This window comes from Thunnus albacares, chromosome 19 (genome assembly GCF_914725855.1).
Source record: "Thunnus albacares chromosome 19, fThuAlb1.1, whole genome shotgun sequence".
Classification (NCBI taxonomy): Eukaryota; Metazoa; Chordata; class Actinopteri; order Scombriformes; family Scombridae; genus Thunnus; species Thunnus albacares.
Genome location: NC_058124.1, coordinates 24,763,822 through 24,776,824, shown reverse-complemented (window position 1 = coordinate 24,776,824; position 13,003 = coordinate 24,763,822). Strand labels below are relative to the sequence as shown.

Genomic DNA, 13,003 nt, shown 5'->3' with positions numbered 1-13,003 from the left:
TACTGCCGGGGGGGTCAAAAGGTCACCGCATATAAAAAAAGGCACCAGAACAACGATCCCCCCCTTGTTACAAACATCGAGTGGGAAAAGGATACTGTATGATGCCGGCCAGCAGCCAGTAGTCATGGCGACGGTGCCAGATCTCATTGGTTTTCTTGGTAACCGTGGCAGCGCGCTCCTCGTTCTGCCACAAGGAGTGAAGCTCTGACAGAGAGAGAGAAGAAAGACGTCAGTGATGAAATGAAAACAGCTTTAGACGAGTGTTTCTCTGTGTGTGTGTGTGTTTGTTTTTTCTACCTGTGAATCCTCCGTCAGCGATGTTGAACATGAACCGGGTCTTGACCTTCTTCTTCTCTTCGCTGGCTCCGCCTGCTGTGGCGGCGGCGGCGGCTGAGGCGCTGCCCTCCTTGCTGCTCTCCTTGCCGCCGTCCTTGCTGCTGTCTCCGTTCTGCAGTTTGGTCGCCTCCTCCTGCTTCGGAGCCTCCTTCTCCTCCTTCAGATCTGCAGCGAGAGAGAGAGAGAGAAAGAGAGAGAGAGAGACAGAGAGGAGCGGCGGTTAACGACTGGACGACAGACGATTTAAAGCTGTTTTCTGTGTTTAAAAATTTTAACGAAGTTGTTGTTTTGTAACTTTGTGTTTACTGAATCTGTCTCGTTAGTGGTTAAAGTAACAGTTTAATTACGGAAAAACATTCACTGTATTTCATTAATTGTTAACATTTAGTCAACTATCGATTAAAGTCTCCCTCTGCTCAAAAATGATGAAGATGTTTGAGCTTCATCGTGCAGAGTTTAACACTAGAAGTTCACTGAAAGTCTGATTTTAAGAGTTAAACTTCTGAGATGAAATATATTTACATATTTATAGATTCTGGATTTTTTTTAATGAGTAAATGTCATTTTAAGGGTTTTAATTTGGCAATTTTTGTTCGTAAACCAAATCAGATGCACATTATTGATCCAAGCGGAGTATTTATACGTGTCTGGAGGAGATTTTTAAGGATCTTTAACTGAGATTAATATTACAGGAAGACAATTAAGATGACCTGCAGACCTCCTCTCCTTACAGACTGACGTTGTTTTACTGTTTGTTTCTGTGTTGTTGGTACCTTTCTTCTCCTCTGCGGGAGGTGTGGTGTCCATCTTTTCTGTCTTTTCTTCTGCTGCGAAACAAACAGAGAGAAACATTAAAAATAGAGAGATGACGCGTCCGTGTTTCTAAACTAACCGGCTGAACAGATTTGGTATCACAGACGTCAGATTTGAGTTGTTGAGCAGGTTGTGTTCAGATTCTAGTGGACGATCACACGTCTGAGCTGATGTGTTATAATCCAACATACATGCATCCTTTAGTATAAACTGCATCATTTAGTCATCAGCTCATCATCTCTGCCTTCAGTTTTTCTATATTAGCATCATCTTTCTTAGCTGCAGATTCAAAACACAGCTTTGACTCAAAGTGAGAGATCTGAATCCTAAAATCCTAAAAAATAACGTCTGCAACTAATAATTATCTTCACTATTGATTCATCTGTCGATTATTATCTCGTTTAGTCTAATGAAATGTCAAAAAACGATGATGAAAAATGTCGATTACTGATTCCCGAAGCCCATTAACATTCAGTTTACTGTCATAAAGGAGTAAATAAACCAGAAAATAGTCACGTTTGAGAGGCTGAGATGAGAGAATTTCGACTAATCGTTTCAGCTCTTCTGAAAACTTCAACATAACACAATGAACGTCCATGAAAACCTGAGTATGAACATGATCTGATAAGCATTACAGTTTAAATTTCACTGTGCTGCAACGTGCTGCTACATGTTGTTGTTCTATTATTACTTTATTTGCCAACATTGAGTTCAGCAGCCTGACGATGAACAAACAAACTTGTTGTTGTGGTCGTAGGCGGCACAAAATTAATCTCCACATCTTATATTTACATGAGGTTAACTTTGAATGTTTCTGTCTTATGTCGATCTTAAACTTTATTATTAAACATTCTGTTTGTTTATCAGCTAATTTTAGTTCAAGCCAAACTTTTTGTTCACAAGTTCTGATCAGAGTTGCCGAGACAAAAAAGTTGCCGGGGAAAATATTCGTACCTTTGACCTCAGAGTCTTCAGGTTTGACCTCTGACCCCTCTGTCTTGGCCTCTGCGGGTGACTTTGTTTCCTCTCCTCCTTCTGCGCTCTTCTTCTCGCTCTCTCCCTCCTCCTTCTCTCCTTCCTTCTCCTTCGTGCTCTCCGCCTCTCCGTTGCTGGGTTTGTCCGTCTCCATCGGCTCCTCCCCGTTCTTCTTCTTCTCTTCCTGCTGCTGCTGCTGCTGCTGCTGCTGCTGCTGCTGCTGCTGGTGCTGGTCGGCCGGCGGACTCTTCTCGTCATCGTCTGGGATGGCGATCACCTGGAGGAGACGTGGAGGTGAGTTTCGTTACACATAACACACACACACACACAAAAAAGTTCAGAACCCAAAGATCCTACGCAGATTCAAGTCATGTGAATGCATCGTGTCTTCACCTCGCCGCCGGCCTTTGCCGAGTCTTTGCCGTTCTTCTCTGCTTCGCCCTCTTTCTTCACCTCCTTCTCCGCCTCCTCGGTCTTTGAGGAGTCGTCAACTACAACAAACAAACACATTCATTCATTATATTGTTTTTAATGTACTTTGTGACCTTATCCAAGATATTTTTTACCAGAAAGACGTCCTTATGTACAGTAACTGGCCAAGAAAAAACCTGAGTAGTGCGTGTGTGTGTGTGTGTGTGTGTGTGTTACCTGGAGCGGGGGTGTTGGGCTGTGTGTCGGCGGGGGTGCCGGTGGACGGGGTTTTTCCAGGAGATTCAGGCTGAGCGGTGGCGCGTTTGTTCTCCTCCAGCTCGGCCATCCAAGGCATCGACCACTGACCGTTCACATGTTCGAACTCCTGAACCTGCAAAACACAAAAGAGTTTAAAGTCAGTTCAATATATCACAAAAAAAAAAAAAAAAACTTAAAAACACTCGGATTATATGGCTGAAATGTTATTTCTGACATATTCTACATGGAAATAGGGAACGGTTGTTTTCATGTGTGATGCCTCCCTAAACGTAGAAGATTCGATGCATCAGTAGATTCACATTTCGCCTGTTTAATCATTGTTTACAATGATTCTGCTAATAAAAATACAGAGCAACGCAGGCTGTAAACCGTCTAGTCTTCAAATGTGTTGAACGTTGTGATCGACTCTACAGCAGCAGAGACGCTTCCTGCTGCGCTGGGAGTTTATAATTGACTTTATACCAGGATGACTAACGATGATGAATAACGGCCTCAAAACGCAATTCTTACAGGCTGTTTTAATGTCCAGGTCTTTAAGTTACTTCTTCTGTCTGACAGACAACACAAACCCCAGAGATATTTAATTTACAATGATATAAAACAGCAGAGAAAAGCAGCTGGAACCAGTGAATGTTTGACACTTTTAAACTTAAACTATTGAATGATTATCAATACTGATCAGCTGATAGATTAAACCACTAATCACAGACTCAAACAGACATACATTTATCACCAACTGCTTTTTTTTTTTTTTTTTTTTTAAGAGTCAAAGTTTCGTCTTTTACCTTTTTGCGAATAAGCGACATGACGCCGATGCGAGTGAGGACGTGTTGCCGGGACAACCCTTCCCTGGGAACGCCGTCCGCGAAGGTCTCGGCCCCGTCGGCTCCGGGTTCACAGAGGTGACGCATAAACAGAGAGACGTACGCCCTGAGAGAGAGAGAGAGAGGGAGAGAGAGAGAGAGAGAGAGAGAGAGAGAGAGAGATGATGTATCAGTCTGACCAACAGTAATCTTCCTTTAGTAAATCTGCATTTTTTTCCTACTTAGATATGAATTTAATAGTTCAATAAACAAAATAAAGAACAAAACATGAATTAAACAGACTTACAGCTAAAGAAAGAAGTCATTCAGAATACAAAACAACAGAGGAAACAGTAAGAAATACATTTTTACAAATAAAAAAATGATTTAAATGACTTTTTAAGGCTTTTTAACACCTGCTGACACTCTGAAATCTTCTATTTTTAAGTCTGAGGATTATTTTTTTCTTGTTTCTTACTTGAACTCCTTCTCAGATTTCCCTCGCAGGTCTCGGACCAGCCACTGGGTGGTGAAGGCATCTTGAGGAGGCATCCCATAACGCATCACTGCGTTCAGGAAAGCCTTCCTCTGCCGAGAGTTGAAACCCAACACCTGGGGGGGAGAGAGAGAGAGAGAGAGAGAGAGAGAGAGAGAGACGGCGGAGGATCAAACATCAGACTTTTTAAAAACACAGACAGTTTCAGTCATAAAACACGGGGGCTGCCCGAACGGTGCCGGGCGAGAGGCGAGAATGCTCACCTCGATGTTGCCTCCCACCCTGGCCAGCAGGGGGGGCAGCGGTTTGTCTTTGTCGTTCCTCAGGCCCTTCCTGTTCGGCCTGCGGGAGTTGGCTGCAGAGAAGAAACAGATGTGGTGATTAAACGGGTAATAACATTAAAATATTTGTATTTTATGATCCGGTTCAGTGTTAGAACTGCTTCATCTTGCAACATATGAGCTGTTCTTCTCCCTTCTTCATTTTATTTGCTGTTTATTATCAGCTGTTTTTAATGTTTCCTCAGTTCATCTTTCAGATGCTCACACATATTTAAACCTCCAGCAGCACTTCTGCTCTCTCTGCCCCTAAACTGATGTTTGTAGTTTTATAAAATCTATTTAGTTGTTTTTGTTCATATTATTTCTGCTTTGTGAACTTTATTCCATTTACTATGTTGTCAACTCTTAATGATCATGCTTGTTTATTAATTAATATTTTAATGTGAAACACTTTTATATAAATCTGTACTTACTATATATTACATCCAGATACAGAGTTAGGGCACAAATATCAGAGTTTCACAAAACAAAAATCACAATATAAACTAATTTATAAATCAAATGAGTGACTTTATGAAAGCTGACAATAATTCTGGCGCTGAAACCAAACAAAAAACCTTTAGATTTAGACTTTCGATCTGCTTCAACTCAGATGTTTTTACCTTCTGTCCGCTCGTCAAAGTCTTCGTCTCCCTCCTCAGACGCCACGGAGTAATCGGACTGGCCGTCGGACTGGTCATCCTGCCAATCAGCTTTGAGATAAAAAAAAAACAAAACAAAAAAGGAAGATTATTACGCCATGTGACAATCTTCTTCCCATGATGCTCTTTGGGTTACAGAACGTAAAAGCAAGGCTGCAGGTTTTTATGAATGAACTCGTTAATCTGAAGCCGAACTGAATGTGAGACTCATAAAAACTTCTTGTGAACTCGTGCGATGAAACTGACATTTCCTTCATATATACATGTAAACACAAAAAGAGTGATAAATCATCCTCTTTCTCACAAGCACACATCACGTCTGTTGTTGTGTGACTTTGATGTGCGTGCAGGTATTTCCTGCTCCTGCTGACTGCAGGCCAACAGCTGAAATACATCAGGAACAGACGTGGCGGAGCCTCGCTACCTGCTGCACCGACTGTGTTTATGTTGCGTGTGTCAGCCATGTTTTCTGAGGAGATTTCAACTAGGATACTTTGGAAAGCATTTTCCACTTTAACTATTACAAAAATAAGAGCTGTCTACATGTGTACAGTACATTTATTTTCATATGTGCGTGATCCATACAGCTTATTGACATTAGCGTTGCCATGTTTGAAGTTGCAAAACACAAAGTTAGGATTATGAAGGGCTTGTAAACGTAGGACAAATCAACTGGTACTGAATTAATTAACTAGATCATTTTAACTACAGAATCACGGAGACGCATTGATTGGATTTAATGTGCGGCAGAAGAATAAAAAGTTTTTTTTAAATAGATGAAAATGTTCAATTTTTTCTGCTTCTTTTCCTAAAGTTTCAGTTGAGAAAGGATGGAAAAAGTGGCTAAAATTCCTAAAATGTCAACATCCTAAATACAGTCTTTCCTCTCACCTCTGTCTTCTTGCGATCCGTCGTTGTAGTTGACCTGTTTGCGGATACGTTTGCCTTTGCCCAGGTTGCGAGCCAGATCCTCCTGCTGCTGCTCGTAATGGTGACGCAGCAGCTTCTCCCAGTAGTCCGGATCCACGCTCTCCTCCTGCTTGATGATCTCCCGCTGCACCTCCTCCTCCTGATGGGGGCGGCAGAAAACGGGATGGTGAGAGGGAGAGAGGAGAGAGGAGAAAGGAAACAGGTGAAAAGGAGGTTCAACTTTGGTATTTTAATTTGTTAAGTGCTTGTGGGTCATGCTTCTTATTATAAAAACTTGATATTATCACTGATGTTTTTTTCTTTACTACTGCTAACTAGAGCTCAAGCAGCCTGTTGGAAAGTTTGCGAGAAGAAATCGCAGTGCAGTAACTCACCTCCTCCTCCTCGTCTTTGACCACGTACTGAGCGACCTTGAAGGAGCTCAGGTACTCGTTCATGCTCTGCAGCTCCGTGTCGTCTGTGGCGTCCTGGTTTCTGTCCAGCAGACGGTCGATGGCCTTGTCATCGTAGTGAATGATGCTGCTGTCCTCCTCTTTGTTCTCACCGGAACGCGCTTTCAACAAAAATCAGTTGAAAATTAGTTCAAATCTCAGCGTATTTGTGTGCAAGTAATCGTCTGTCCGCCGAGGCTCGGCGTTTTTAGAATAAAACCCCCCTCCCCTCCCTCACCTTCCGCCTCGTCCTTGAAGAGCTCCTCTGTTCCGAACTTGAGAATGTCGTCCAGTTCCTGTTTGGACATGGAGCCAGTTTTGGATCCGAGACCGGGTCGGACAACCAAGTGAGTCAGCATCATCTTCTTCTTGGCAACCTAAGAAAGGAAAGATGGAGGGGAAGCACAAAGACAAAGACACCTTGTAAATAAGCCTGGTGAGAAAACTACAAGTGTTTAACTTTTGGGTTTTGTGTGTTGCACCTGCTCACCTGAGTAATTCTCTCCTCCACGGAGGCCTTGGTGACGAAGCGGTAGATCATCACCTTCCTGTTCTGACCGATACGATGAGCTCTGCTGAAGGCCTGGACACACAGGAGGAGGAGGAGGAGTTGACTAAACTAAAATCTTTGCAATAAAGCTGCACGTTTAAGTATTTTTCTACACAAGTTAATAAAGCAGAATCAGCAGTAATCATGCCGTACCTGGATGTCGTTGTGGGGATTCCAGTCAGAGTCGTAGATGATGACGGTGTCGGCGGTGGCCAGGTTGATACCGAGACCTCCGGCCCTCGTCGACAGCAGGAAGGCAAACTGCTGAGCGCCCGGAGCTGAAGGAACAAACCACAAACTGTTCAGATCATTTCTAGACTTATAGGAGTGTGAAAAAGTGGAAACTTTATGTCCTCTGTCTCACCATTGAAGCGGTCAATAGCTTCCTGTCTCATCCCTCCTGTGATCCCTCCATCAATCCTCTCGTACTTGTAGCCCTCGTTCTCCAGGAAGTCCTCCAGCAGGTCCAACATCTTGGTCATCTGCGGCAAAAACATAGAAGACAGTTGTTTAACGGTTGCTTTTCTGCCTGTTCTTAAAGTTGGAATCCTTTAAAAACATGCGTGTAATCCACTTCAATTTTATCTGATAGATTTCAGCCTCACTCTTTACATCTTATCAAAGCAGTTTTGAGTTACCGCTGATGCTAACCCAACATTTCCTGCTGCTGCTGCTTCATATTACAGAGTGTTTAATATTTCGACTGTTAACTAACGTTTTGTCAGCGACCACAGGACACAAAAATCATCAAAATTTAATCTACAAAACAACAGTCTCTTTTTTTTTGGATCATTTATAATTTTTGCGAGGGAGTGAATAGAAGAAGTCACAGTGAGCTGTTAGATGAAGAGCTGCAGGCAACACGCAAAACACCCCAAACTTCTCTGCAGGTAACTAACTTCACTGCTGTTGTATGAAAAACTACTTGCAGTTGCAATTATTTCTGACTGACATCTTTATTAAAAAACAACGCAGGTTTGTTTGGTTGCACTGTAAACAGATTCACCAGCTCATTTTCTGTTGTAAATCAACCAGGACTGAAATCTTAAGCATTACAACTTTAAATTTAAAAGATGCATGACTTTGGGTTTCAAGTTTAATCCATCTTGTTGCGTTTCCAAACATTGCATTTTTTAAAAATGTATTTATTTTTTAAGTGGCAGGAAGAGTCTTTCCTCTGTCTCACCTTTTCCAATAGAAAGAAGTGTTCTTACTAATTTTACTACCTTATTTTTGCCATTTAAACTTCCATTTTTTGACTTTTTTTGTTATCAAATGTTTTTATTTCCAAAAGGAAAAAACATAACAGAATTTGTTACAATAACAACATAAAATAACAACATATAATAACATAATATATCCCACTATAACGTGAAGGGGGCAACAGATTTGAAACATTCCAGTAAAAGTCCGATATACTAATAATGATCTGTCAAAACACAACTGACAATACGGCCGACAATTTTTTAGGGATTCTTCAAGCAATTAAGATAAACATAAGTTGCGTTCATTTTCTCAAATGAGCAGATTGAATACATATCTTCATAATTCATGATAATAAACTGTTAGACGATACCGATACCATTCAACGTAACAGTTAGGAGATTGCTTGAACATTTACTGTGGTGATACATATTCAATTAGTTTGCTAAAAAAATCTACGTTTTGACTTTTTGATGATACTTTTATCCAGAATGATTGACAGAGTCAGAGCCAAAAGAAAATATGAATTTGACCCTAAATAACCACACAAAAGAGAAAAAGCAGGACATGAAAGAAATGGAGCTACTGACACCTATTAGAGGGATGATTTTGCTTAAATGTGTATTTTATAGTAACACCATAAGAGTGCAGAGTGGAAGATGTGAAAGTGTTTTATGATTCAGTAAATTACAGTCGAGTCATGTCTCCGGTCTCTTACCTGAGAGAAAATGAGCACTCTGTGTCCTCCGTCCTTCAGCTTCCTCATCATCTTCTGCAGCAACAGCAGTTTCCCAGCAGCCTTTGTGAGAGACTGGCCGTCGTACATCCCGTTAGGCATCTTTGGAGCTTCCTGTTGGGAGTTACCGAACGAACGTTAAGGTTTGGGAAATCTGACAGGACTGCAGATAAAATTCGGCAAAAGGATGGAACCAAAAATAAGTAAAATTTTGGAAGAAATGTTTCCTAAAAAGACAAATCGACCTTGATTCAAACCCTCCAGTTAAAGCATGAAAATATAGAATTTAAGTCAATTTCATGGCTTAAGTAATTGTAGAAAATGAGAATCATTTGGCCACACTGTAACGAGGGAATTTTCTAAATAGTAATAAAAAAAAAAATTCACATGAATCTTAAATAAAATAGTTTCTCCCTGATGTTCGGGGTCGTACCATAGCAGCCGCGGGGAAGAGGTAGGGGTGGTTGCAGCATTTCTTGAGGTCCATGACGACGTTGAGCAGAGAGACCTGGTTTCCTCCTCCTTTGGTGTTCAGAGCCTCAAAGTTTTTCGTCAGGATGAATTTGTAGTACTTCCTGCAAGCAGAAGACAGACACACATTTACCAGATTTTACTTCCTGCCTGGTCCTCCTCTGTCCAAACAGCATCCACGCTTCCATTTTTATCTTTTTATGCCGTCTCTTTATCCCTCCTCCTGACTCACTTCTGCATGGGGCTGAGCTCCACTCTGACAATGAGCTCGGTCTTTGAGGGCATGTGTTTGAAGACGTCGGCCTTCAGCCTCCTGAGCATGTGAGGACCCAGCATGTCGTGCAGCTTCTTGATCTGGTCCTCCTTTGCGATGTCTGCGAATTCCTCCAGGAAGCCTTCGAGGTTACTGCGGGCGGAGAGACGGACACGGACAGGTCAGTTACCGCGAGGTGAGGTATTAACATTACTCATCAACTTATATCTCTTTGGACTGGTGCTTCAGTGGCCAGTTTGCTTCCTGATCTATAAATTATGACGTTACACCTGAAGGAAAACCCTCCAGAAATCCTCTAAAAACTGTCCTGCTTTAGAAACATTTCATGTCCTACCTGAATCTCTCAGGTGTGAGGAAGTTGAGCAGGTGGAAAAGCTCCTCCAGGTTGTTCTGCAGAGGTGTTCCAGTCAGCAGCAGTTTGTGCTGAAGAGGGTAATTGTTCAACACCCGGAAAAACTACAGCAGAGGAAACACACAAAGAGAGCAGCATGTTTACAACATCAATTAAGGGCATGTTTATTACTTGATTCTATTTATTCCAGTTGTTTCCGAGAAATAACCGACTGGTAATGATTCTTCAAATAATAGAGCTTAAAAGCAAAGTCTTGACCTCGATGAAGGCAGCTGACGAAATAATGTCCACTGTGATGAGAGTAGGTGTGATGAACTGTGGTTCATTTAATTTTTTAACTGCTGATTCTAACATGGAAAATGAGTCTTTAAAGTGCTCATAAGAAGAATGGAAAGTTGAACATCTACAATTGAATCACAACCTCGATCTACTGATGAAAATCATGTGATTTGAATGAAAGCTCCATAACAGCTACTTAACTCTTTGTTCTGGGCATTGCCTTACTGGTTTTTTTGGATACTTTTATAAATGTAGAACCTTTTGTTTTGTTTGTTTCATGTTGCATTGTTTATTTTGTCTTGTTTTGCCTTTTATTTATATTTTGTCTGATTATATTTAATTCCTTTTTTGTAGAGTAGGAAGATCTGTACAGGTGCAGGTGATCACATGATTTGTCTTTAACAAAAGAGAGCATACTAAGTTACCGTTAATGTGAACCCAACATTTCCTACTGCTGCCGCTTCATATTAAAGAGCATTTAACATTTCGACTGTACTGTTGTCATAAACGCTCTGATAAAGGCTTCGTGTAGAAACACACAGCAGATTCGTCAGCCTATAGATTATCTGTACTTCTCCAAAAACAGGAAGTCAGGAAGAATCACCTGTTGATCTTTTGGATAAAAGGGTGCGTGTTCATACCTTGGACTGGTTGTTTTTCAGCCTGTGGGCCTCATCCACCACCAAGCAGGCCCAGTCTATGGAGCCCAGGATGGCCATGTCGATGGTGATCAGCTCGTAGGAAGTCAGCAGGACGTGGAACTTAATCGATGAGTCTTTCTGTTTGTGACAAAATCACAGGAGACCTTAAACTCAATTCTCAAATGATCTATAATTTATCCAGACTTTCATTACGTCTATAAACTGCATTAGTTCACCAGCCGTCCTCTCACCTTCATCCTGGACGCCTTCTTTCCTCCACGGATGGCGTTGTCCTCGAAGGAGAACTCGTTCTCTCTGATGACGGCTCTGCTGTCTTTGTCTCCGACGTACGTCACCACGTACATGTCGGGGGCCCACATCTCGAACTCTCGCTCCCAGTTGATGATGGTGGAGAGCGGGGCGCTGACCAGGAACGGCCCCTTGGAGTGACCCTGGAGGTTGGGAGAGAGGAAGTCGGTTCAGTATGTCGCACTAATCGCTGGTCAATAAACTGGACGTATTACACATTAGTCAAAATACAACCCTGTCATTTCAGAGATGCAGGAACCAACACTGTGTTTGTATCATTTCAAACAGATGAGAGGAAAGAAGTTTGAAAGTAAAATCTCAGCCTTCGTTTGCACGCTTTCTTTCCAAAATGAGATATTAGCCTTTTGGTGAAAGGGACACCTCAAAAATTCACTTTATGCTACCAAGTATTACTTCGCATAAATGATAATAAAAGTCTAAAGAAATACTTGAAAATGCTTGATCCTCAATCACATAAAATTACAGAAAAGGTCAGAAAAGTAGTTGAGTCCATTCTCAGTGTTTGTGCACTGGAGGCTTCAAGTTTCCACATCACGCTTGTGTAAGTTGCATATGTAACATCTGCCTCTTGCATGTTACATTAAATACATTAGTTGTGCTTTAAATGGTCACTATGTCTAACAGCAAAATCTTTTAATATAGAATATAATTTTGTCATTAATTTTACCTTTATTTAATAGTTGTAGGGTGTACATATTATTATATTATTATATCACGTTATTTTATGTTATATTTAATACTTGGCTACATAGTATCCAAGGTAACGATGCAGCTATAAAGCCCATCACCATGGGAACAAGTCAGACCGGGCTTGTATCCTCCAGGTGAGTGTGTGACTATTAAATGGAAACCTGTAAATAATAATGTATAGCTGACCTGAGATAGACTTTATTACTAATTATAATTATATTGACATTCAGAGTGATTATCTATGTGAACTGATTCATCTGTATCAATAGTGTGTTTGTGTAATCTGTAATATAGTGAGTTTTTGATCCTGGTCAAGGTTAGACCGTTGGCCCTGTAATTTGTTATTTAACGGTTATTAAGCTTCGTCACAGAAATCATTTATTAGTATTGTAAGTTTCCTTTGATTATGATTTTATTTACGTTAAATAGCTTTACTGAGACCGGGCTTGTATCCCCCAGATCCCAAAGTGCTTGTAAGCAATAAACAGACATCATTGAATCGACATCGGAGCTGTCTGGGTGTCTTCATTGGAGTCCACCATCATCATCATCATCACAACACAACGCAGAGACTGTAGGTTGTCGCTATTATCAGCCATACAAAACAAACTTAAAGGGGACATCATAAACTGTGAGGCTAATATAGTCCCCCGTTACACATACTGGACCAGGATTGGCACCAAACTAGTTGTGATGTCATAAATCACGCTCGTAGGAACACGTATTAAACGTGAGCACTGAGAAACTTTCCCTCTTCAGCAGATGAGCGTGAAAACAAACTCTGCACGTACATCATTCTGCACAGAGACGCTCAAACAAGAAGCAAAACACATTTTTTTGGAGGATTTAAACAAGATGAAAAAAAACTGAAAAATATAAATGAAGAGACGAGGAATAAATGTGTGAGAATAAAATCCTTTAGTTCACTCTTGTGTTTATCTGAAGGCTAACTGATCTCCTGCTGCTCTGACAGGAAGTGCATTCTGGCCTCCCACCTTTAGGTGGCAGCAGCTGCACATGT

General features: G+C 41.3%; 1 protein-coding gene across 3 annotated transcripts in view; it reads right to left on the bottom strand.

Moving 5' to 3' along the window:
• The window catches only part of chd4a (chromodomain helicase DNA binding protein 4a), a 31,067-nt gene that overhangs the window by 1,253 nt on the left and 16,811 nt on the right, over nt 1-13,003 (bottom strand). For all 3 annotated transcript variants that reach the window (XM_044335446.1, XM_044335448.1, XM_044335447.1), the window contains exons 16-37: nt 11,214-11,414; nt 10,963-11,100; nt 10,025-10,146; nt 9,649-9,822; nt 9,379-9,520; nt 8,928-9,059; nt 7,371-7,488; nt 7,160-7,284; nt 6,947-7,039; nt 6,695-6,833; nt 6,400-6,578; nt 5,987-6,164; nt 5,057-5,146; nt 4,377-4,468; nt 4,096-4,229; nt 3,600-3,744; nt 2,773-2,926; nt 2,518-2,615; nt 2,104-2,401; nt 1,110-1,163; nt 298-501; nt 96-204 (exon numbers count right to left, since the gene is read on the bottom strand). In XM_044335446.1, coding sequence (XP_044191381.1) covers nt 96-204; nt 298-501; nt 1,110-1,163; nt 2,104-2,401; nt 2,518-2,615; nt 2,773-2,926; nt 3,600-3,744; nt 4,096-4,229; nt 4,377-4,468; nt 5,057-5,146; nt 5,987-6,164; nt 6,400-6,578; nt 6,695-6,833; nt 6,947-7,039; nt 7,160-7,284; nt 7,371-7,488; nt 8,928-9,059; nt 9,379-9,520; nt 9,649-9,822; nt 10,025-10,146; nt 10,963-11,100; nt 11,214-11,414 — 3,119 coding nt within the window. The remainder of the gene's footprint in view (nt 1-95; nt 205-297; nt 502-1,109; nt 1,164-2,103; nt 2,402-2,517; nt 2,616-2,772; nt 2,927-3,599; nt 3,745-4,095; nt 4,230-4,376; nt 4,469-5,056; nt 5,147-5,986; nt 6,165-6,399; nt 6,579-6,694; nt 6,834-6,946; nt 7,040-7,159; nt 7,285-7,370; nt 7,489-8,927; nt 9,060-9,378; nt 9,521-9,648; nt 9,823-10,024; nt 10,147-10,962; nt 11,101-11,213; nt 11,415-13,003) is intronic.